Below are 24,892 nucleotides of genomic sequence, written 5' to 3'. Positions count from 1 at the left end.
GTAATCCTCTATCTCTACCCCTCTATCCCCTTTTCCAGCAGGAAATTGTCCAATCCTTTCTTGAATCCCAGTACCGTACTCTGCCCTATTACGCTCTCTGGAAGCGCATTGGCTAAGGCTCTTAACATTTGCATCTCCTCTTCCTATAGGCTAAGGCTCTTTCAACCTGCATTGTGATGTCACAGAACTTTAGTAACATAGAAACGTGATGGCAGATAAAGGCCAAATGGCCCATCCAGAGCATCCACTATCTCCTCCTCTCCCTATTGGCTAAAGCTCTTAACATTTGCATCTCCTCTTCCTATTGGCTAAGGCTCTTTACACCTGCATTGTGATGTCATAGAACTTTAGTAACAACAGAGAAACCTGATGGCAAATAAAGGCCAAATGGCCCATCCAGTGCATCCACTATCTCCTCCTCTCCCATAAGAACATAAGAACATAAGCAATGCCTCCTCTGGGTCAGACCTGAGGTCCATCGTGCCCTGCAGTCCGCTCACGCGGCGGCCCAACAGGTCCAGGACCTGTGCAGTAATCCTCTATCTCTACCCCTCTATCCCCTTTTCCAGCAGGAAATTGTCCAATCCTTTCTTGAACCCCAGTACCGTACTCTGCCCTATTACGCTCTCTGGAAGCGCATTGGCTAAGGCTCTTAACATTTGCATCTCCTCTTCCTATAGGCTAAGGCTCTTTCAACCTGCATTGTGATGTCACAGAACTTTAGTAACATAGAAACGTGATGGCAGATAAAGGCCAAATGGCCCATCCAGAGCATCCACTATCTCCTCCTCTCCCTATTGGCTAAAGCTCTTAACATTTGCATCTCCTCTTCCTATTGGCTAAGGCTCTTTACACCTGCATTGTGATGTCATAGAACTTTAGTAACAACAGAGAAACCTGATGGCAAATAAAGGCCAAATGGCCCATCCAGTGCATCCACTATCTCCTCCTCTCCCATAAGAACATAAGAACATAAGCAATGCCTCCTCTGGGTCAGACCTGAGGTCCATCGTGCCCTGCAGTCCGCTCACGCGGCGGCCCAACAGGTCCAGGACCTGTGCAGTAATCCTCTATCTCTACCCCTCTATCCCCTTTTCCAGCAGGAAATTGTCCAATCCTTTCTTGAACCCCAGTACCGTACTCTGCCCTATTACGCTCTCTGGAAGCGCATTCCAGGTGTCCACCACACGTTGGGTAAAGAAGAACTTCCTAGCATTGGTTTTGAATCTGTCCCCTTTCAGTTTTTCCAAATGCCCTCTTGTTCTTTTATTTTTCGAAAGTTTGAAGAATCTGCCCCTCTCTACTCTCTCTATGCCCCTCATGATCTTATAAGTCTCTATCATATCCCCTCTAAGTCTCCTCTTCTCCAGGGAAAAGAGACCCAGTTTCTCCAATCTCTCAGCGTATGAGAGGTTTTCCATCCCTTTTATCAGACGTGTCGCTCTCCTCTGAACTCTCTCGAGTAACGCCATGTCCTTCTTAAGGTACGGCGACCAATATTGGACGCAGTACTCCAGATGCGGACACACCATCACCCGATACAACGGCAGGATAACTTCTTTCGTTCTGGTAGTAATACCCTTCTTGATTATACCTAGCATTCTATTCGCTCTCTTAGCGGCCGCTGTGCACTGTTTAGCTTTTTAAAGAGCGAAAAAGAAAATTTAACTTGGATTTTACATCCCTTGTCCGGTGATATCTGAGGAACTTCTGAACCTTTAGCTAATGGATATCGCCTGATCTCAATGAATCGGCTAGAACTCCGCCTACTCCTTACCCGCCTGCCCACCCTCTACCATCAGCCCTGACCCACTGCCTTTGTCTTCCCTCACGGTTAGGATCTACCCATCACTCCACCCTTGCGCTTTGCAACTCCCGCCCTACCCCACTTTGTTCGAAACAGTCATACCACAGATTCAAAGCCCTCCTAAAGGCCCATTTGTTCTGCAGTCTGGCGTCGGCTCACTGGCTGTGTCTTCAAGGGCCTGAGGCTAGCGTTCAAATCCTTACACCACCTATGTGATGGCTAAGCTTCCTCCATATGTACCAAACCAGGCTCTCCGCTCCCAGGATGAAATACATTACATTACATTACACTGCAAAGTGACGTTCCTACTCCCACGTCATAATGAGCCACCGGAATGGACTTCCCCCACAGATCAGATCCCTTGAAGGACTCCTCAATTTTAGGAAAGTTATAAAAACAGACCTCTTCCCCTAACTCCCCTGCCCATGATCGATGGACTACAAAGAAATGCACATTGGTACCAGTCTCAGCACCCTGGGAAGTGGGTTCAAACCAACGCTGCTCCTGTGACCCCGGGCAAGACACTTAATCCCCCCATTGCTCTTGAGATACCCACTCAAACCCTTCCGCTGTTCCGCTGCTGTGAGCTGCTCATGCGCTCATTCAGCCAATAGCAGGAGACCCCTCACACTCTCTCCATTCTTACACTGATATCAAGAGCACTTACAGGTACTTTCTCTGCCTCTAGAGGGTCCACAGCCTAAGTGATTTGCCCAGACTCACAAGCAGCTGCAGTGGGAATTGTACCCAGTTCTTCCTGTTGTCAGACCATCGTACTAACCACTAGGCTACTCCTTCTCATGTAAACGCTTACAATACAAGCATATTCTCAAATGAGTTTTAACGTAGAGAAATGCAAGGTCATGCATGTAGGGAAAAAGAACCCGATGTTCAGCTACAAAATGAGGGGAACACTGCTAGGGGTGAGTAACCTGGAAAGGGACTTGGGGGTGATGGTCGACTCATCACTGAAACCATCGGCGCAATGTGCGACAGCCTCCAAGAAAGCAAATAGAATGCTGGGCATCATCAAAAAGGGTATTACAACCAGGACGAAGGAAGTCATCATGCCGCTGTATCGCGCAATGGTGCGCCCGCACCTGGAGTACTGTGTTCAATACTGGTCGCCGTACCTCAAGAAGGACATGGCGGTACTCGAGGGAGTGCAGAGGAGGGTGACTAAGCTGATAAAAGGTATGGAAAATTTTTCATACGCTGACAGGTTAAAGATGCTGGGGCTGTTCTCCCTGGAGAAGAGGAGACTTAGAGGGGACATGATAGAAACCTTCAAAATCCTTAAGGGCATAGAGAGAGTAAATAAGGACAGATTCTTCAAACTGAGGGGAGCCACAAGCACTAGGGGTCACTCAGAGAAATTGAAAGGGGACAGGTTTAGAACAAATGCTAGAAAATTCTTTTTTACCCAGAGGGTGGTGGACACATGGAACGCGCTTCCGGAGGATGTGATAGGCCAGAACTCTGTACAGGGGTTCAAGGAGGGTTTGGATAGGTTCCTGAAGGATAAGGGGATAGAGGGGTACAGATAGATCTTGAGGTAGGTTATAGAAGTAGGCAGAAACCACTCCACAGGTCGCAGACCTGATGGGCCGCCACGGGAGCGGACCGCTGGGCGAGATGGACCTTGGTCTGACCCAGTGGAGGCACCTTCTTATGTTCTTATATATGTGCACAGACGCCATTTTGCAAATAAGTTACATAACACGCATTTTACACAGGTTGTAGGGGGTGTGCACATGAGCAGACTCTGCACGTAGTACACATGGGCGCGTTGGCATAGCGAGGGTAGGAGGTGCCCCCCATGTCCGCCTCTCCCCCATCATTCCTTCTGCACCCCCGTTCCCCGCTTCTTCCCGCCCCCCACTCACGCTGTCCCTTCCCCCCACGTACCTCTGAAAATCTTTACCAGTGTGAGTGGCTTGTCCAGCATGCCGCTCATGCCAGCGTTGCGTTTCCCCCCTGACGTCACTTCCTGGCCCCGCGACCCGGAAGTGATTTAGAGGGGAGCCAGGCCGACACGAGCAACAGGCAGGAGAAGTTGTCTGCGCTGGCGAAGATCTACAGAGGTACCGAACACAAGAGTTGCTTATGGTTGGAACCAGACGTCATGACATATTTTCAGTTATGGCCCCTCTTACCTGGAATACTCTCCCCTTATACATAAGAGAAGTCAAAGACCTTAATTTATTTAAAACCAACTTAAAAACTTTTCTTTTCAAAGCTTCTTTTAATCTTTAAACAACTCTTTTTAACCATTTTATCCCAGTCCTTATGTTTTTTCCCCTACTTGGCTTTTTCTCTCTTTTCATTAGAATAACAGTAATTTTGTAACTTTTTCCTTACCTTTTCCCTTTCCTTATGTATCTAAGTATCTGTATTGTCAGTTTGTTTTTTATCCCCCTTTTAAGGCTGTACATCATATATTTTAAATGTTACTCGCTTAGTATGTAATAAGTGATTTATCAAATTTAATTAAACTTGAAACTTGTACGGGGTGGGGGGGAGGGATAGTGTGAGCAGGGCGAGGAGGTGCCGACAACCTATACAGATGGCACCCGGGGTGGTACCCCCTCACTACGTCATTACATGGGCATAAATTTCCACAAACAACTCATAGAATACTGTGTTATGCACATTTCTAAGGGGTTCTAGAAATGGCACCTGACATTACCTGCAGTTTCTGTGGTGATTTTTCAGTGCAGAAAAGTGCTATACTGGAAGCAAAGCGCTGAAATGGCCCAAACGTGGCCGATTGGCACTGAACAACATTACACACCCTGTAATAAAATAGTACCCGAGTGTTTTCACACGGATCTGAAAAGGGGGGTGTAACCATGGGCAGGTCAGGGCCATCCCCTTAAAATCCGCGTAGTGTTATAGAATTCGAGGGCCCAGCTTGCGCACCGTGATTTACGCCCGGTTTCAGTTGGTCTAAAGTCGGGTGCGGATTTGGACACTACATGATATTCTCTAAAGCAGGGGTCCCCAAAGTCCTCCCTTGAGGGCCCAATCCAGTCGGGTTTTCAGGATTTCCCCAATGAATATGCATGAGATCTAGGTGCATGCACTGCTTTCAATGCATATTCATTGGGGAAATCCTGAAAACCCGACTGGATTCGGCCCTCAAGGAGGGACTTTGGGGACCCCTGCTCTAAAGGGTACCCATCTCAGAGTACCCTATATAGCATACCGTTCGGTGCTAATTATACTGAATCCAGCCCATTAGGCAGCTGTGGATGAGCTGACTCGACTCGCAGTACAACGCAATTGTGTTGTTAATTGATACACGCTCAACTCAAAGTTAAGAACGTAAGGAACAATGAACCTAAGAATAGCCATACTGGGTCAGACCAATGCTCCATCTAGCCCACTTTCCTCTTTCCACAGTGGTCAATCCAGGTCACAAGTACCTGCAGAATCCCAAAGAGTAGCAACATTCCGGAACCCCAAACAGTAGCAGCATTCCATGCGGAATTCCCAAAGAATAGCAAGATTCCATGCTAGCAATCTTAGGACAAGTAGTGGCGTCCCCCAGGTCTATAGCAATAGTATAAGAATAGCCATACTGGGTCAGACCAAAGGTCCATCAAGGCCAGTATTCTGTTTTGCAGAGTGGCCAACCCAGGCCACAAGGACCTGGCAGAAATCCAAAAAGTAGCAAGGAGCAAGTTCTTTTATGCTTTGTGGTATCTTTTATTATGCTGGGATAATTTTCTTTTAACTGATTGAGTGCAACTATTGATTAGCATTGGAACATTTTCTTTATCTGACCCCTGTTGTTGGCATATTGCTGAAACACGGCTCATGTGGGGCCTTTCAATAAATCCTGTTCTTTCACACCAATTCTTCAGGCTCATTGTGCTGTTTTTGCTATGCACGTATGACTTTCCTAAAATATTACTACTTGCAAATTTGAGGGTTCAGGAGGGGCAATTGGAGCCCCTTGGTGAAACCAAATAATGTCATGGAGGCAAGCTAGCAGTTGTGCTTGGGCCTTCATTTCTTCTCCAGGTTCCAGTACGTCTAACCCTGGCCTTGTATGTGGAGCAGTGCTTCCCAATCTTTTTGTAGTTGTGACAAGAGAATGACACAGGGACACTTATGATTTTAAAGTGTTCGAGGCTTGTGCAGATAAGGACAGAGCTTGCAGGAATTGGGCAGGGATAGAGGCAGAGCTCGCGGGAACAAGACGAGGATAGAGAGATTCCGCAAGGATTCAGGGAAAATTTGTCCTTCTGTCATTCTCTAGTTGTGACCCCATGTTTGTGAAAAAATAAAACTGTGTGACCCCACCCTAGAGGTGTAAAATAATGATGCATCTATGGAGAGCCCTTCAAATGCAGTAAAACGCTGTAGGGGTGGTCTATGCCCCCAGGACAGTCCTACCTCCTACAGGAATGGACCTTGGTACCACAATTGTGCAGAAGAAAAGATGTGGAACCAGATCCTGGACTTCCAGGAATTAAAATATTGAAGTTTATTAAAGTCTTGAACAAATAAAATGTTTCACAATATATAAACACAAAGCATATTCCAACAGTATAAGAACAATGATGGTACTGCGTTGCAATGGACAGACCCTATACGAGCCGTGTTTCGGCAGTGTCTAGCCTTCTTCAGGGGTCCTGTGAGCACAGTGAAAAGCACTGCAGACAGAAAACAGTAAACTGTTTGACGAGTGTGCTGACGCGGCTGTGGAAATGCTGGGAAGAGCACCTATTGCAGGGGGTCACTGTGCTCAAAGGACCCCTGAAGAAGGCTGGATACTGCCGAAACCCGGCCCGTGTAGGGTCTGTCCATTGCAACGCAGTACCATCATTGCTCTTATACTGTTGGAATATGCTTTGTGTTTATATATTGTGAAACATTTTATTTGTTCAAGACTTTAATAAACTTCAATATTTTAATTCCTGGAAGTCCAGGATCTGGTTCCACATCTTTTGTTCTATGGAGAGGCCACCTAGGTCATGACCCCCCAAGGCAGCTTTTGTGACCCCATTTGAGGCCCCGACCCACAGTTTGGGAAGCCCTGGTGTACAGTGACCTCATCAAAGACAATCAATTACCATCAATGTCTCTCAAGCAAGATTTAGAAGATTAAAAAAGAGACGCGAATGTAGAAAAAGGGACGGGGAAAACAGCACTTCAGAAGCGAGCAAAGCAAGCTGATCGTTTTTAGCCAGACTTTTAGGCAATTATGCAAAATACAAACCCGTCCATTGCACTCTTTCATCAGTGATGGATTTCTTCCCTCCAAGAGAATTTACACAACAAGGAAATGTACTCATATCTCATTATACGGCATGAAATTAAACTAATTTCTTGTTTCCAGCAGAAAACAATGGTATGAAATTTGTATGACCGTTTACAATGACAAATCTAGTCATTAACATTTTTTTATTCCAACAGAGCATATGAAGGAGAAAAAGCAATAAAATGCCAGATTAATTCTTTAAAAACGGAGCTGAAACAAACGGAACTAATCCATTGAGCAGCACAAAGAAAATCTGCTCCACTTTAGCCAAATAAAGGTCTCATAAAGTCACTGCAATCACTTTATTTTCTTACATTTTCTATATGAAGCAAAATCTTTCTCACCACTTCTCCCTGCCTATGCGTTCCTTAGGAAAAGGAGGTTCTTCCATCTAGCCCGGTATCCTGCTTCCACTTCTAGGTCACAAGTATCTGGCAGAAAGCCAAATAGTAGCAAAATTCCATCCAAAATTCCAAAGAATAGCAAGATTCCGGAATCCCAAAGAGTAAAAAGATTCTAGAACTTCCAAATAGTATCAACATTCCATGCAGAATCCCAAAGAATACCAAGATTATGGAATCCCAAAGAGTAACAAGATTCTAGAGCCCCCCCCCAAACAGTAGCAAAATTTCATACAGAATCCCAAAGAGTAACAAGATTCTAGACCCCCCAAATAGTAGCAAAATTCCATACAGAATCCCAAAGAACAGCAAGATTCCGGAATCCCAAAGAGTAACAAGATTCTAGAACTCCCAAATAGTAGCAACATTCCATACAGAATCTCAAAGAGTAACAAGATTCTAGAACTCCCAAATAGTAGCAACATTCCATGCAGAATCCCAAAGAATACCAAGATTATGGAATCCCAAAGAGCAACAAGATTCTAGACCCCCCAAATAGTAGCAAAATTCCATACAGAATCCCAAAGAACAGCAAGATTCCGGAATCCCAAAGAGTAACAAGATTCTAGAACTCCCAAATAGTAGCAAAATTCCATACAGAATCCCAAAGAGTAGCAAGATTCTAGAACCCCCAAATAGTAGCAAAATTCCATACAGAATCCCAAATAACAGCAAGATTCCAGAATCCAAAGATTCTAGACCCCTCAAATAGTAGCAACATTCCATGCAGAATCCTAAAGAATACCAAGATTCTGGAATCCGAAAGAGTAACAAGATTCTAGACCCCCTCCCCCAAATAGTAGCAAAATTCCATGCAGAATCCCAAAGAATACCAAGATTCTGGAATCCCAAAGAGTAACAAGATTCTAGACCCCCCCCCCCAATAGTAGCAAAATTCCATGCAGAATCCCAAAGAGTAACAAGATTCTAGACCCCCTCAAATAGTGGCAAAATTCCATACAGAATCCCAAAGAATAGTACGATTCTGGACTCTGAAAGATTAACAAGATTCTAGAATCCCAAATAGTAGTAACATTCCATGCTAATGATCCCAGCAGTTCCTTCCCCCATGCTTCAAGCCCAAAGTTGGTGGGCCCACTCCCTGTGGCTATGCCAGTCTGGGTTTTGAACTATCCACAATAAATATACATGAGATAAATTTGCAAATCACCAAAATCCTACTTCACTAAAATATATATGTGACCTATGGCTTTACACCTCTCTGAATGTAGTAATCACAAACAGGCCAGCATGGTAGCATTATGTGTCTCTCCATAAGTGACATGGCAAAAGGAGCTCTTCCCCCAACCAAACAAGCCACCAAATGTCATCTGCAGATCCCTTCTGCCTCTAAGGGAATTAAAGCATCCGTTGTGAACACAGGGAAAATGTGTTCTCCTACCGGAGGTGTGAAGCTTAGGACTTACCTGCCACTGCTTTAGCAGGTCACGTACACCCCTGGAGTCCTCTAGGATCCCTTCTTTGCGTGTGGCATCCTGCAGAACGTTTGCCGTGGTCTCTGCTTCTGTCAGCCAGGCCAAGAACTTTTCCAGGTCCAGATGGAACTGCTGGAGCAGCCTGAGAGCCTCTTCCAGGGCTGCCTCTCGTTCATTCACCCTATTCAGACACAACAGGGAGAAAGAAGATTTAGTTGGACCTTTGGAGCAGAACACTAGGGGGCCAGTGAATGAGTCTATTTAGAGTTAGTTTATGGTAGCTGAGTGCCATAATGGGGGTAAAACGATAGGCATCTCTGTAAGTCCATTTAGGCACCTTTAGGGTTATCAGACTTCTAGATTTCCCCGGACGGCTTTTCAAAACCCGGCACGGCATCCGCAAATGCTTGGACGCAACGCGGAGACGTCATGTGCACAAGCGGGACATCATCTCGTCGCATGCGAGTATACTATCTCGACGCACGGACAGGTTATGGGGGGTGGGGCTGGGGCATGACACGGGCCGAACTGGGCAGGCCTGGTAAACCTAGGCACCTAAATGTTCTCTTGGTAACTGCAAGGGGGCGGTCACCTGGGACGGGCAGAGGCAGGGCATGGGCCTTCCCACAATGGGCACACCTAAATGCTGAATTGCCCATGCAATTTGATAAAGTGCCCGCTAGACGTGGCAAAAAGTGGTTCCGTCAAACTTGGGTACCAAAACGCCAATGTATGGCAGTAGTCTATAAGAGATTCGCGGCGCTAACCTGTTATAGGTCAGGATGGTGCTAAAATGATGGGATTTGTTGTCGGCTGTGAATTTTCGCTCAGTGATGCAGAGCTTTGTCTTGCCGCACTAACCCCCTCTTACTACGTACGGTGTGCTAATCCGATTAGCATGTGATAAATTGGTTAGTGCACCTTAGTAACAGGGCCTTAGACTACTGTAATTCTCTTTTAGGTGGCTTAGTGAAGAAATCTCAAGCGGCTCAGAATGCCGGTTAGAGCCAGTTTTCCTCGCCATGCTCATGTTACGCCTGTTCAAGCTGAACGTCACTGGCTGCCAGTTATATGGAGAATACAACAACGTTGGTATTGAAATCTGTTAGTGATTTGTTGCCTCTCTCTGTTATGAAAGTAGTGAATCGATTTTGTAGACCTTTCCTATGCAATTCGGCTCCAGATTCCATTTGCTTGATTTCTGATTTTTTGGCATTTCAGAAAGTCTATCTTTTCCGATTGGCCTTTTTCAATCTGGTTAATTTGGTAGTTTTTGGGCCTCAACTATTTTAAGGAATGGATGCAGGATGTTTGCTCTATGCTATTAAGTTTTGTTTTAAATATGTGTGTAATGCTCTAGTTTTAGGTGCCTGGTTTGAGCGCCCTCTGTTGGATCGACCCCCAAATGACAAAGATTTGCCCAAAGACTTCACTCTGTTACGATGGGGCTAGTTTATTCCAGTTCTATCGTGGGATGAGAACACATTTGACTCTATTTTTGCAACATTGATACCTATCGCTCTTCTCCATTCGTGCTCGTTGTGTTATCTTTGCTCTGAGATACCTTCAGATGCTCATATGAGGATAATTTCCTGAAAGGAAAGTCCAGAGGCCATCAATGAGAGGGCTTGGGGAAAACTACTGCTTATTTCATAAAATCTGTTTTACAACTTGGGATCTGATAGGGTTTGCCCTTGTTGGAAAGAGGATACTGGGCGTGATGGACCTTCAGTCTGTCCCAGTATGGCAACTTGTATGTTCTTAGGCGAGTTTGTTCGAGAGACGTATGCTCAGACAATTTTATATTTCTGATACTGTTATCACGTTAGTCCTATACTTATGATTCGATTTGCCATCTTCAAGCTTGACTCATTTACTGTAATAATAATAATAATTTATTCTTATATACCGCCAGACCACAGATGGTTCTAGGCGGTTCACAGCAGATAAGGCTGAACATCCAGCAAATATACAGTTCAAAAAGATACATCAATTTCTAGATGTTGTATTTAAAAAGCAATTAGGAAGCGTGGGTTACAAATTTGTCAAATAACTGTGTCTTTATTCGTTTTCTAAAAAAAAAAATAATAGGATGAGAACCCTGACATGATTTTGCCAAACCGGGCGTTCATTTTGGCCGCCTGGAAAGAGAGAGTTCTCTCGAGAAATCTCTTCAAACGACACGATTTGACAGTGGGATATGTGACTAACTGGACTCTACGCGTGGGCTTATTGGAGTGATTCAAAGAGAAATGGGAAACATACCGAAGATTGATTTGAAGCAAATAGAGTGGAACCTTGGTTTACGAGCATAATTCGTTCTAGAAGCATGCTCGTAAACTAATTTACTCGAATATCAAAGCGAGTTTCCCCATAGAAATGAATGGAAACTCGCTTGATTCGTTTCCCGAGGCCACCGGCGCTGCTTCACCTTAACCCCCCCACCCTCGAGGCCACCGGTGCTGCTCCACACCCCCCCCCCGAGAACCGGTTTGCGAGGCACGATTTGCGGGAATGTTTTGCTCGTCTTGCAAAACACTCGCAAACCGCGGCACTCGTAAACCGAGGTTTGACCGTACATGCAAATTTGAATAAAACATTTTTGTTTATATCTGAACACTTTACTATTGTGTTAACAATAGTAACAGCGTTCTGCTGTTAACAAACTTTGTTTGTTATGTCAAGCTATACCTTCTGTATAACTTGCCTAGCTTACAATCTCTTTATAAAAGCAGTTAAAGCATCCTAATTAATAAATAAACTGGGGATTGTATACCCTAGAGGAAAGGAGAGACAGGGGAGATATGATTCAGACGTTCAAATACTTAAAGGGTATTAACGTAGAACAAAATCTTTTCCAGAGAAAGGAAAATGGTAAAACCAGAGGACATAATTTGAGGTTGAGGGGTGGTAGATTCAGGGGCAATGTTAGGAAATTCTACTTTACGGAGAGGGTGGTGGATGCCTGGAATGCGCTCCCGAGAGAGGTGGTGGAGAGTAAAACTGTGACTGAGTTCAAAGAAGCGTGGGATGAACACAGAAGATTTAGAATCAGAAAATAATATTAAAGATTGAACTAGGCCAGTTACTGGGCAGACTTGCACGGTCTGTGTCTGTGTATGGCCGTTTGGTGGAGGATGGGCAGGGGAGGGCTTCAATGGCTGGGAGGGTGTAGATGGGCTGGAGTAAGTCTTAACAGAGATTTCGGCAGTTGGAACCCAAGCACAGTACCGGGTAGAGCTTTGGATTCTTGCCCAGAAATAGCTAAGAAGAAAAAATTTAAATTGAATCAGGTTGGGCAGACTGGATGGCCCATTCGGGTCTTTATCTGCCGTCATCTACTATGTTACTATGTATGTTACTATGATTGAAGACTCCCTGCAAGAGAGAGATGGTTTCCAGCCCAGGGAGCACCTTCAAGGGTTGTCACTAAATCTGTTTTACTCTTTCGGGATCTTGCTAGATACTTGTAACCTGACTTGGCCACCTTTGGGCTTGATGAATCTTCAGTTTGTTCCAGTATGGCAATGTTAATTTTCTTAAATCCTTATAATACAGACAAAGACAGATACGGTTTTAAACCTTCAGTTTTCTTTACACTATTGCTAAGGTTTTAGATATACATTTATCTGGATTGATTAAATATCTCATTCAAAAGCAGAATATGTTGGCTGGTTCATGCAGCTGGGTCACATTGTTTCATGGTACCGGCAATGAGATGGCGCTTATCGAGAGTTTATTACATTTGAAAAGACACAAAAATGAAATAAATTTGAAAGCTAGAGATATGAAGGATCTTCAAAAAGTTTCTGCACTTTTTAAAACACTATTTATTAAATATTTCAAAAGCAAATTGCATCACTTTTCCACAAAATCATCCTGTTTTGCAATACATTTTCCCCAGCGTTCTACTTATCACTTTTCCTGCAAAACTATGAAAGTGTGGAAAGTTTTTGAAGAACCCTCGGATGAGCCGGTCTCCGTAAGGCTGAGTTGTAAGCCAAGCGCTTTGATTGCTTGAGGCTTTCCAGGTCACCACCAGGTTCAAAGGTGGGGATTTTATTGACTGTGAGGTGTTCCAAATCGTAGTCGCTCATAAGATTGAGCTTTTTAATTAAAAATACTCCGCTGCAATTTATGAAGATAAAATCTTTGATTACAAAGTCAGTTAAATGTAATTAAAACTGATTATCTAAATAATTGGGTTTTAAAGGCACTTGTTTTCTTACTCTTAATTACTGTGAAAACGAGTAACTTTAATAAGACCCAGATGCCGTGAAAGAGACTGATAACGTTACATGACATCAATTACAGACCCACAGAGGGCATATGTTTGACTGAAGAGACAGCACAGCCACTTGAAAGCAGAGTGACAGCTTCAACATATAACTGTCGTCTGCTCTCCTCACACCAAAGAGACTGGAGGCAATCTTCGAGACACCTTCCCAAATTTTTTTCTCTTAAAGATACCACATCTGTAGATGTGGTATCTTTAAAATTTTTCCCCATCCCCATGGGAATTCATTTTCCCAAACCAGCCTGGTGAGTTCTTTTCCTGTCCTTGCCCCATCCCTGCAAGCTCCTTCCTTATCTGTGCACGCCTCAAACGCTTTAAAATCACAAATAGCAACATTCTAGAGCTCAGATTGTGATGTCATAATGCCTCATTCCACCAATGCCTAAGCTCCGTCCTCATCTGCACAAGCCTCAAACCCTTTAAAATCCTAAGTAGCAACATTCTAGAGCTGAGATTGTGATGTCATAATGTCTCATTCCACCAATGCCTAAGCTCCATCCTCGTCTGCACAAGCTTCAAACCCTTTAAAATCCTAAGTAGCAACATTCTAGAGCTGAGACTGTGATGTCATAATGCCTCATTCCACCAATGCCTAAGCTCCATCCTTACACTTTAAAATCCTAAGTGGCAACATTCTAGAGCTGAGATTGTGATGTCATAATGCCTCATTCCACCAATGCCTAAGCTCCGTCCTCATCTGCACAAGCCTCAAACCCTTTAAAATCATAAGTAGCAACATTCTAGAGCTCAGACTGTGATGTCATAATACCTCATTCCACCAATGCCTAAGCTCCGTCCTCATCTGCACAAGCCTCAAACGCTTTCAAATCATAAGTGTTTGAGGCTTGTGCGGTCAAGGAAGAGCTTACAGGAATGGGGCAGGGACAGCGACAAAACTCGCGGGAATGGGACAGGGAAAAATTTGTCTCCGTGTCATTCTCTAACCACATTTTTCAGGAAGAAAATGCTGCAGATAATTAAGATAAATTATGATAAATGCTGCAGATTGATAAGAACCCTCCATCAGAAGAAGGGTTGTGAGCCGGACCCTGAATTCTACTCAGCTCACCTGTTCTTCCCCTTCCTTTAAAAAGACCTTCTGCTAATAATCAATTATTTGGGGGTTTTTTTTGGGGGGTAGCTTTATAAAAAGTGATCTCTACATTTAGGGGGAATTCAAGAAAACGAGTTAATTGAATTAATGTGTGCAATCGCGTTAGCACACATTACCTGCAAAAGAGTGTCTTTAGAGGTTAGCAAACGCTAATGTAATTGCACATATTAACACATGCTAAAGCACTTAAATGCCATTTAATGAATTCCCCCCTTAAATTCCAACTATCAGTCCACCTTTCAGATTTTAAAATTTCTTCTTGTTTATCCCCAAGCACTATGGTACGGCTGTACCTCGAATACTGTGTGCAATTCTGGTCCCTGTATCTCAGAAAAGATAGAACGGACTCAGTGGCATAGTCAGGATGAGCGGCGCCCAGGTCGCTGGCAGCCCTCAAGTGCCCTCTTCCCCGCCCCCTTCTCTTTCGTATCTTTTTAAATTCTCCGACATGAGCAACATGCCCATGTTGGTGTCGGCTCGCCCTTTGACGTCACTTCCTAGGTGGGGTCCTGGAGGCGATGTCAGAGAAAGCGCCGATGCAGGCAGCAAGCTCGCATCGGGGGATGTCAAAAAGGTACGGGTAAAGGCAAGGAGAGGAGCGGGAAGGGGGGGCAGGGAGGAGGGAGGGTGCCATGCCCTTAGGAAGATGGTGCCCGGGGTGAAATTAGAACGGAATTAGAAAAGGTACAGGAAAGGGCGACTAAAATGATAAAAGGGATGAGACGACTTCCCTATGAGGAAAGGCTAAAGCGGCCGGGGCTCTTCAGGGGGGATATGATAGAGATCTATAAAATACTGAGTGGAGTGGAAAGGGTAGAAGTGAATCGCTTGTTCCCTCTTTCCAAAACTACTAGGACTAGGGGGCATCCGATGAAGCTACAAAGTAGTAGATTTAAAACAAACTAGAGAAAATAGTTCATCTCGCAATGTGTAATTAAACTCTGAAATTCGTTGCTGGAGAATATGGTGAAATCAGTTTGCTTAGCAGGGTTTAAAAAACTAAGGTCAGCAACAGCTAAACTTCTAAGGTCTAGGCTCTAGAAATAACAAAGAAAAGACATTTGAATTTAATCATGAAATTATGATTACAGGGCAGACTGGATGGACCGTTCAGGTCTTTATCTCCCATCATTTACTATGTTACTATGTAAAAGAGAAGTCTATAGGTCATTGTTGAGATGGTTTGGGGAAATCCACTGCTTATTTCTAGGATAGGCACCATAAAATCTGTTTTATTTGATTTTCTAATTCTTCACCCAGGGGAGCTTAGAATGGTTTACATACATTTATTCAGGTCCTCAAGCCTTTTTCCCTGTCTGTCCCAGGGGGCTCACAATCTATCTAATGTACCTGGGGTAATGGGGGGATTAAGTGACTTGCCCAGGGTCACAAGGAGCAGTGTGGGTTTGAACCCAGAACCTCAGGGTGCTGAGGCTGTAGCTTTAACCACTGCACACTACTTGGGGCCTAGGTTGGCCACTGTTGGAAACAGGTCACTGGGATTGTATACTGCCCTACTATGGCAATTCTTATGTTCTTATTTGTTGGTTTATCTTTCTTAACTAGATTGTAAGTTCCCTCATATACCTTATAGCACTATATAAATATTTGGTATAAGTGGAAGAGTGGGCCTCATGGTTATTGCCCTGGGCTGAGCACCTGGGAAACTGGTTCATAAGAACAAAAGAATAGCCTTACTGGGTCAGACCAAAGGTCCATCAAGCCCAGTAGCCCGTTCTCACAGTGGCCAATCCAGGTCCCTAGTACCTGACCAAAACCCAAGGAGTGGCAACATTCCATATAGAATCCCAAAGAATAGCAAGATTCCGGAATCCCAGAGAGTGACAAGATTCTAGAATCCCAAATCTCAGAGAATAACAAGATTCTAGAACCCCAAAGAGTAACAACATTCCATATAGAATCCCAAAGAATAGCAAGATTCCGGAATCCCAGAGAGTGACAAGATTCTAGAATCCCAAATCTCAGAGAATAACAAGATTCTAGAACCCCAAAGAGTAACAACATTCCATATAGAATCCCAAAGAATAGCAAGATTCCGGAATCCCAGAGAGTGACAAGATTCTAGAATCCCAAATCTCAGAGAATAACAAGATTCTAGAACCCCAAAGAGTAGCAACATTCCATATAGAATCCCAAAGAATAGCAAGATTCCGGAATCCCATAGAGTAACAAGATTCTAGAATCCCAAAGAGTAGCAACATTCCATATAGAATCCCAAAGAATAGCAAGATTCCGGAATCCCAGAGAGTGACAAGATTCTAGAATCCCAAATCCCAGAGAATAACAAGATTCTAGAACCCCAAAGAGTAGCAACAGCAACATTACATATAGAATCCCAAAGAATAGCAAGATTCCGGAATCCCAGAGAGGAACAAGATTCTAGAATCCCAAAGAGTAGCAACATTTCATTCAGAATCCTAAAGAATAGCAAGATTCCGGAATCCCAGAGAGTGACAAGATTCTAGAATCCCAAATCCCAGAGAATAACAAGATTCTAGAACCCCAAAGAGTAGCAACATTCCATATAGAATCCCAAAGAATAGCAAGATTCCGGAATCCCAGAGAGGAACAAGATTCTAGAATCCCAAAGAGTAGCAACATTCCATTCAGAATCCTAAAGAATAGCAAGATTCCGGAATCCCAGAGAGTGACAATATTCTAGAATCCCAAATCCCAGAGAATAACAAGATTCTAGAACCCCAAAGAGTAGCAAAATTACATATAGAATCCCAAAGAATAGCAAGATTCCGGAATCCCAGAGAGGAACAAGATTCTAGTATCCCAAATCTCAGAGAATAACAAGATTCTAGAACCCCAAAGAGTAGCAACATTCCATATAGAATCCCAAAGAATAGCAAGATTCCGGAATCCCAGAGAGTGACAAGATTCTAGAATCCCAAATCCCAGAGAATAACAAGATTCTAGAACCCCAAAGAGTAGCAACATTACATATAGAATCCCAAAGAATAGCAAGATTCCGGAATCCCAGAGAGTAACAAGATTCTAGAATCCCAAAGAGTAGCAACATTCCATTCAGAATCCTAAAGAATAGCAAGATTCCGGAATCCCAGAGAGCGACAAGATTCTAGAATCCCAAATCTCAGAGAATAACAAGATTCTAGAACCCCAAAGAGTAACAACATTCCATATAGAATCCCAAAGAATAGCAAGATTCCGGAATCCCAGAGAGTGACAAGATTCTAGAATCCCAAATCTCAGAGAATAACAAGATTCTAGAACCCCAAAGAGTAGCAACATTCCATATAGAATCCCAAAGAATAGCAAGATTCCGGAATCCCAGAGAGTAACAAGATTCTAGAATCCCAAAGAGTAGCAACATTCCATTCAGAATCCTAAAGAATAGAAAGATTCCGGAATCCCGGAGAGTGACAAGGTTCTAGAATCCCAAATCCCAGAGAGTAACAAGATTCTAGAACCCCAAAGAGTAGCAACATGTCATACAGAATCCCAAAGAATAGCAAGATTCCAGAATCCCAGAGAGTAACAAGATTCTAGAACCCCAAAGAGTAGCAACATTCCATACAGAATCCCAAAGAATAGCAAGTTTCCAGAATCCCAGAGAGTAACAAGATTCTAGAACCCCAAAGAGTAGCAACATTCCATTCAGAATCCTAAAGAATAACAAGATTCCAGAATCCCAGAGAGTAGTAACATTCCATGCTACCGATCCATGGCAAACAGAGGCTTCCCCCATGTCTTAATAACAGGCTTTGGACTTTTGCTCCAGGAAATTGCCAAAACCCTTCTTAAAACCAGCTATGCTACTAAAGCTCCTTCTGAGCCTGGGCAAGTCGCTTAACTTTATATTGCCCTGGGTACAACGATTATCAGCCCATTAGGGACAAAGAAAGTAACTGCTTTAGTGATACCACAGAAAGGTGGTTTATCAAATCTGTAAAACCTTTTACCCTTTTGGTAGACCAGTGCTGGTACTTTGTCTTGTATAAGATGAAACAACCAAAAGGCAGACAATATTTTACCCTTTATGGTTCCGAAATATCTTTCCTAACATTCTTCCTTTGTCGTCTAGGCATGCAATCCGTGCTTGGGGGTAAACTCCCTGCTGTGTCTCTAGAATGTGTTCTACATAATCAGAATTGCTTCTTTCAAAGACTCATCGCCACCCATGAAAGAGCTGCAATCCCGGTGTGGATCACAGGCCAGCCAAACTCTGCTGGAGGCACGAAGCCTAATTGTGCCATTTGGCAGTATATCCAATAAATAATAATAACAGGACTGTGAAGTTCTATGCGGTTTACAATGATTAAAGAGGTTACAGGTTTAGTGGAATAAACAAAGTTCAAAATTAGTAATTAACAGTACTAGAGATCATTTGTTGAGGACTAAGGTTGTATAGGTCGGTTACCTAAGTATTTCAGGAACAGGCACTTCCTGACTTCCCTATAAGTTGTGGGCACGAGCAGTTGTTCCAGGTCTTTACCCCATAATGCTGCTTGATGTGAGAAGAGATGTTGGTGATGACTTTTCAATTTACAACCTCTAACCGGGGGAGAAACAAAGTTCGGATGAATCTGTTGGTTGTGAAGGAGAAAAGGTCTGTTATATATTTAGGGGCTAAGCCGTAAAGTACCTTGAAGCAAAAACAACCAAACTTGAACTTCACCCGTGCCTCCATCGGCAGCCAGTGCAGAAGTCGGTAGGAAGGTGTCACGTGATCAAACGTCTTCAGTCCACAAAGTAGCCTAACCGCTGCATTTTGTACCAGTTGCAATTACCGCATATTCTTCTGGGAGAGTGCCAAGTAGGCGATGTTACAACAATCGAGTTGACTCAGTGTGAGGGGTTGTACCAGAATTCTAAATGATGAGACATCGAAGTAAGCTCTGATGGACCGAAGCTTCCAGAGGGTGAGAAAGATCTTTCTAATCAGGGAGTCTACCTGGTCTTTCAAATGTTTATATGAACATTGGCTTCCCATCACTCACCGTATCACTTATAAAATCATCATCCTAACCTTTAAAATTAAACTCTCTCATCTTCCCTTATTTCTAGATAAACTCCTCATTCCTCATAGTTCCCCACGTACATTAAGATCAACTGATCAAAACCTATTTTTCATCCCATCCATAAAAGAATTTTACAATACACCAAAAGTAAATTTTGCAGTAACTGCCCCAACCCTCAGGAACTCCATACCACAGTATCTCCGCAACGAGCCACGAATTGACAAATTTAAGACAGGACTTAAAACCTTCCTCTTCCGCGATGCATTTGATATCATATAGAGTCTCATTTATTCCCTCTTTTGCAAACAATAAATATCTCTGATATTATGACCCCCCCTCCATGTTCTATCCTAACCCCACTGTCACCCTTTTCTATCTCCAATATGTAACTTTTAACCTTCCCTCCCTTCCACCCTCACTTTCCAGTCTGTCTTGTAATGTTATTTATGTTCACACAATACTATTAAATGAATTATATATATACTTTTATTATTATTTTTTATTTTTTTTTACTGTAACCTTATTGTAAACCAGCTAGATATTAATTTGATAATTGGTATATCAAAATTAATAAAACTTGAAACTTGACAGTACTTCAGACATATGGAGAAGTGCTGGTAAATGATGCGTTTTAGGCAAAAGGACTTGGTCTGGGCAAGATAGAAGGTAGTTTAGAAAGCAGTATGTTGAACTTGAAAACATCCACGGTAATATAAGAGAACAAAATGTTATTTATATCCCGCGATACATCGTGGTGAGGGTGAGGGTACAGACAGCCTAGAAGCAGGACGGGATCAGCGAACGATACATTCACGGTACTTAATATGAAAATCCGTGTAAGTAAAGAGTCTAAGGGCTCCTTTTACGAAGGTGCGCTAGCGTTTTTAGCGTACGCAGGAAATTACCGCGCGCTACGCTTCTAGAACTAACGCCAGCTCAATGCTGGCGTTAAGGTCCAGCGCGCGTGGCAATGTAGCGTGCATTAAAGCCCTAATGCACCTTAGTAAAAGGAGCCCTAAGTTACAGTTAAAGTTATAGAGGGGGGGGGGGGCAGGACATAGTGAGTTCTAGATGTATCTGTGCACGGAGCATTTACAATCGTCTGAAGGGCTGAGCGTGAGTGAGTGGTTCAAGAGTGTTTTGGTTCCGGTGGCTTCTTCTTCCTTAAAAACAATGAAATTCTCTTTCTCTCAGTTGATCAAACTCAATGACGAACTTTCTGGGTGTCTTTAGCGTCATTTAGACCACTGGTTCTCAACCCTGTCTTGGGGACCCACCAGCCAGTCGGGTTTTCAAGATATCCCTAATGAATATGCAAGAGAGAGATTTGCATATAATGGAAGTGACAAGTATGCAAATCTCTCTCATGCATATTCATTAGGGATATCTTGAAAACCCGACTGGCTGGGGGGTCCCCAGGACAGGGATGAGAACCACTGATTTAGACTGTATTAACCCAGGAATTTGTGCCCTATCCAGCTCATTACGATATCTTTATTTAACTTGATAAGCCGTAATTCTGCTAATCTGTATTATCATGTCACCATGCAGCCTAAGCTCCTTCAGCCAGTGGTGTAGTAAGGTAGGAGGCTTCCCCCCCCCCCGCCCCTCCTCTCTGTGCCACCACTCCTTCATGTCCCCATTCCACTCTTGTGCTCTCCCTCCAGCGTGAGAGGCTTCTGCAGCATGCTCCTCGTGCCAGTTTTGGATTTCCCTTTGACATCACTTCCTGACCCCGTGACCCAGAAGTGATTTCAGAAGGAGCCAGGCCTGCGCGAGCAGCAAGCGAGAGTAGTTGTTTGCGCTGGCAAAGATTATAAAGAGGTACGGGAGGAGCAGGGAAGGAAGGGCATGAGTGTGGCATGGGGGGTGGAGAGGTGGCGCTCCCACCAAGATCTCCCCCCCTACTCTGTCACTGGAGGCCGTGCACGCAAACAGATCTCATGTATATTCATTGGGGGAATTCTGATAACCCGACTGGGTTGTGGACTTCAAGAACCAACATTGAGCACCCCTGGACTATATGCAGCATTTGACTAGGGCTCTTCAGCTTGGAGAAGAGACAGCTCAGGGGTGATATGATAAGAGGTCTATAAAATACTGAATGGAGTAGAAAGGATAGATGTGAATCACTTGCTTACTTTTTCCAAAACTACTAGGACTAGGGGGCATGTGCTGAAGCTACTAAGTAGCAGATTTAAAACAAACTGGAGAAAATATTTCTTCACACAACGTATAATTAAACTCTGGTTGTAATGAAATCAGTTAGCTTAGCAGGGTTTAAAAAAATGTTTGGATAATTTCCTAAAAGAGAAGTCCATAAGCCATTATTGAGATGGCTTGAGGAATTCCACTGCTTATTCCTAGGAGAAACAGCATAAAATCTGTTTTACTACTTGGGATCTAGCTAGGGACTTGGGACCACCTGAGTTGGCCACAGTTGTAAACAAGATACTGGGTTTGATGGACCTTCAGTCTGTCCCAGTGTGGCAATTCTTATGTGAGCCAAGTACAGGACAGTTGAGCTGTTGTGACATCACTGATGAAGTTGGATCTTAAGCATTGGTGGAATGAGGCTTTATGACCTCACAATCTCTGCTCTGGAATGTTGCTACTCTTTGGGTTTCTGCCAGGTACTTGGGACCTTTGTTGGCCACTGTTGGAAACAGGATCCTGGGTTTGATTGACCTTCTGTCTATTCCAGTATGGCAACTCTTAAGTTCTTATGTGAACCAAGTATAGGGCAGTCGAGCCATTGTGACATCACTGCTGAGGCTAGCTCTTAGGCATTGGTTGAATAAGGCATTATGACCTCACAATCTCAGCTCTGGAATGTTGCTACTCTTTGGGTTTCTGCCGGGTACTTGGGACCTGGGTTGGCCACTGTTGGAAACAGGATCTTGGGACTGATGGACCTTCACTCTGACCCAGTATAGCAATTCTTATGTTCTTATGTGAGCCAGTTGTAGAACAGTCAAGTCATTGTGACATCACTGCTGAGGTTGGCTCTTAGCCATTGGTGGAATGAGGCATTATGACATCACAATCTCAGCTCTGGAATGTTGCTACTCTTTGGGTTTCTGCCGGGTACTTGGGACCTGGGTTGGCCACTGTTGGAAACAGGATCTTGGGACTGATGGACCTTGGGTCTGTCCCAGTACGGCAGCTCTTATGTTCTTATATCCACAGCAATATCCCTGACTGGGGTTTTGATTTGCCGTTTGCTTATTTATCAGACGTCTTACACTAAATAGGGGATGTTTGGTTGAGCCCTGTACATCTTCTAAATTGCTGAGTTATCACTGTTTAAATACCACTGACCAAGAACAAACCCCAACAGATTTTTTCATCTTACTGAAAGTATCTGGAAACAGGAAGTCTACTTTGATATTCAAAGCTAAATTAAATAGAACCAGCCCTCCTGTCAGTTCAAGGCTTGCATCGGTGATTACATTTGACACAATAATCACCAGCCCAAAATCAGCCTGGCGCTGCTCGACTCGGGGCTGCTCCTTCCAATTACTGGAAAATTGCCACCCAGCTCATCTTCCAGGGAAGAGGTTTACATTTCCAATTCCAGAGAGGTGAAAACTGTGGCGATGGAGTCAGCAATTTAACTTGCTAACTTCTAGTGGAACTATTTTCTTTCAAATGTGCAGACCTCTGATCAATGTGTTCTGACAGGGGAGAAAAGTCAATCTGATCAGTGAAGGTTTTCAGGAAAATATCTTCACATTAAGGTGAGCGAGTTTCTTCATTACATAAGAACCTAAGAATAGCCTTACGGGGTCAGACCAAAGGTCCCTCAAGCCCAGTAGCCCGTTCTCCAGGTCACTAGTACCTGGCCAAAACCCAAAGAGTAGCAACATTCCATACAGAATCTCAAAGAATAGCAAGATTCCGGAACCCTAATGACAGCAACATTCCAGAGCTGAGATTGTGATGTCATAATGCCTCATTCCACAGTGCCTCAGAGCCATCCTCATCAGTGATGTCACAATGGCTTGATTGTCCTATACCTGGCTAACATAAGAATTGCCATACTGGGTCAGACCAAAGGTCCCTCAAGCCCAGTAGCCCGTTCTCTCAGTGGCCAAATCAGGTCACTAGTACTTGGACAAAAACCAAAGAGTAGCAACATTCCAGCATCTCAAAGAATAGCAAGATTCTGGAACCCCAATGAGAGTAACATTCCAGAACTGAGATTGTGATGGCATAATGCCTCATTCCATCAATGCCTAAGAGCCAACCTCAGCAGTGATGTCACAATGGCTTCACTGTCCTATACTTGGCTCACATAAGAACAGCCATGCTGGGAGAAACTGAAGGTCCCTCAAGCCCAGTATCCTGTTTCCAACAGTGGCCAACCCAGGTCACAAGTAGTAAAACAGATGTTACAATGGCTTGATTGTTCTATACTTGGCTAACATAAAAATTGTCATACTGGGTCAGACCAATTGTCCATCAAGACCAGTAGCCCGTTCTCACAGTGGCCAATCCAGGTCCCTAGTACCTGGCCAAAAACCAAGGAGTAGCAATATTTCCCTGCTACTGTTCCAGGGCAAGCAGTGGCTTCCCCCATGTCTTTCTCAACTGCGCGATCTTGGCTCTTTCCAACCATTTCGCAAACATCTGAAAACTTGGCTATTTTCAACGTTGTAAATTCCGCTCCTCTTCAAACTATTCCAAATCCATATTGTATCTGTTCTCCTTTCTAATTTCTTGTAAACCGAGCCGAGCTCCACTGTTATAGAGAAGATGCGGCATATAAGCCTAAGGTTTAGTTTAGTTTAGACGATAGAGTTTTCTAAACTCTTCTTAAAACCAGCTGGAATAAACAAGTTTCAAACTTGCATCTGAAAGATGTAGGGGAAAATCATCTCCTTTACACAGAGGACGATGGGGAGGGCAGCTGAGTTTTTGGAGAATGAAGGTTTCTCTTCCATTAGAGTTCCCGCAAGCAGTGGTGAGAAAACCAAGCCCTCAGAAGGTGCCTGCATTAACCGGATGAGTTGAGCAAAGTAATCCATGGCCATCCCTCTTATCTTCTTGCCGCTCTGGACCTCAGCTTCCTCCTTCCCTAACCATCACTGCCCTTTGCCTTCTCCCTGGTCCCAACCTTCACGCGTTCCATCTCTTTCCCACTGCTTGGCTGCTAGTGGGAGAACAGCTTGTGAGAAATTCTGAATACTGATTCCTGGACCGATATCAAACAAAGCGGCAGCTGTTTCTTTACCCTGAACGGTCCTATTTTAATCCTCTTAGGTCTCTTGTTCTGCTTCTTTCCGCATCAGTCACTTTATATCCAGTAAAGACACGACTGTGCTGGGATTACAACATTCCAAGCCATTCCTCTCCTGAAAGGGAGGCTTACATTCGTAGACATTATTTTTTATTAATTGCAGCCTAAAGATACATTTTGAAAGTGGTGCTGGGAATTTCAGAGTTACATCTGTAGCAGGATGCCACAATGTGCTTTCCTAGCATTAACAGAGGAGCATTCAGGGTCCCTGCTCGAGTTTAGAATCAGTCAAACAGGTGAAGAGGTAGCGCTCC

General features: G+C 43.8%; 1 protein-coding gene across 12 annotated transcripts in view; it reads right to left on the bottom strand.

Moving 5' to 3' along the window:
- DMD (dystrophin) overlaps positions 1-24,892 on the bottom strand; it is a 2,510,493-nt gene that overhangs the window by 410,951 nt on the left and 2,074,650 nt on the right. For all 12 annotated transcript variants that reach the window (XM_033949686.1, XM_033949693.1, XM_033949692.1 and 9 more), the window contains one exon: positions 8,908-9,097. In XM_033949686.1, the coding sequence (XP_033805577.1) occupies positions 8,908-9,097 (190 nt within the window). The remainder of the gene's footprint in view (positions 1-8,907; positions 9,098-24,892) is intronic.

This window comes from Geotrypetes seraphini, chromosome 6 (assembly GCF_902459505.1).
Source record: "Geotrypetes seraphini chromosome 6, aGeoSer1.1, whole genome shotgun sequence".
Taxonomy (NCBI): Eukaryota; Metazoa; Chordata; class Amphibia; order Gymnophiona; family Dermophiidae; genus Geotrypetes; species Geotrypetes seraphini.
The sequence above is the reverse complement of the archived record's forward strand: the minus strand, read 5'-3'. Positions and strand labels throughout refer to the sequence as shown.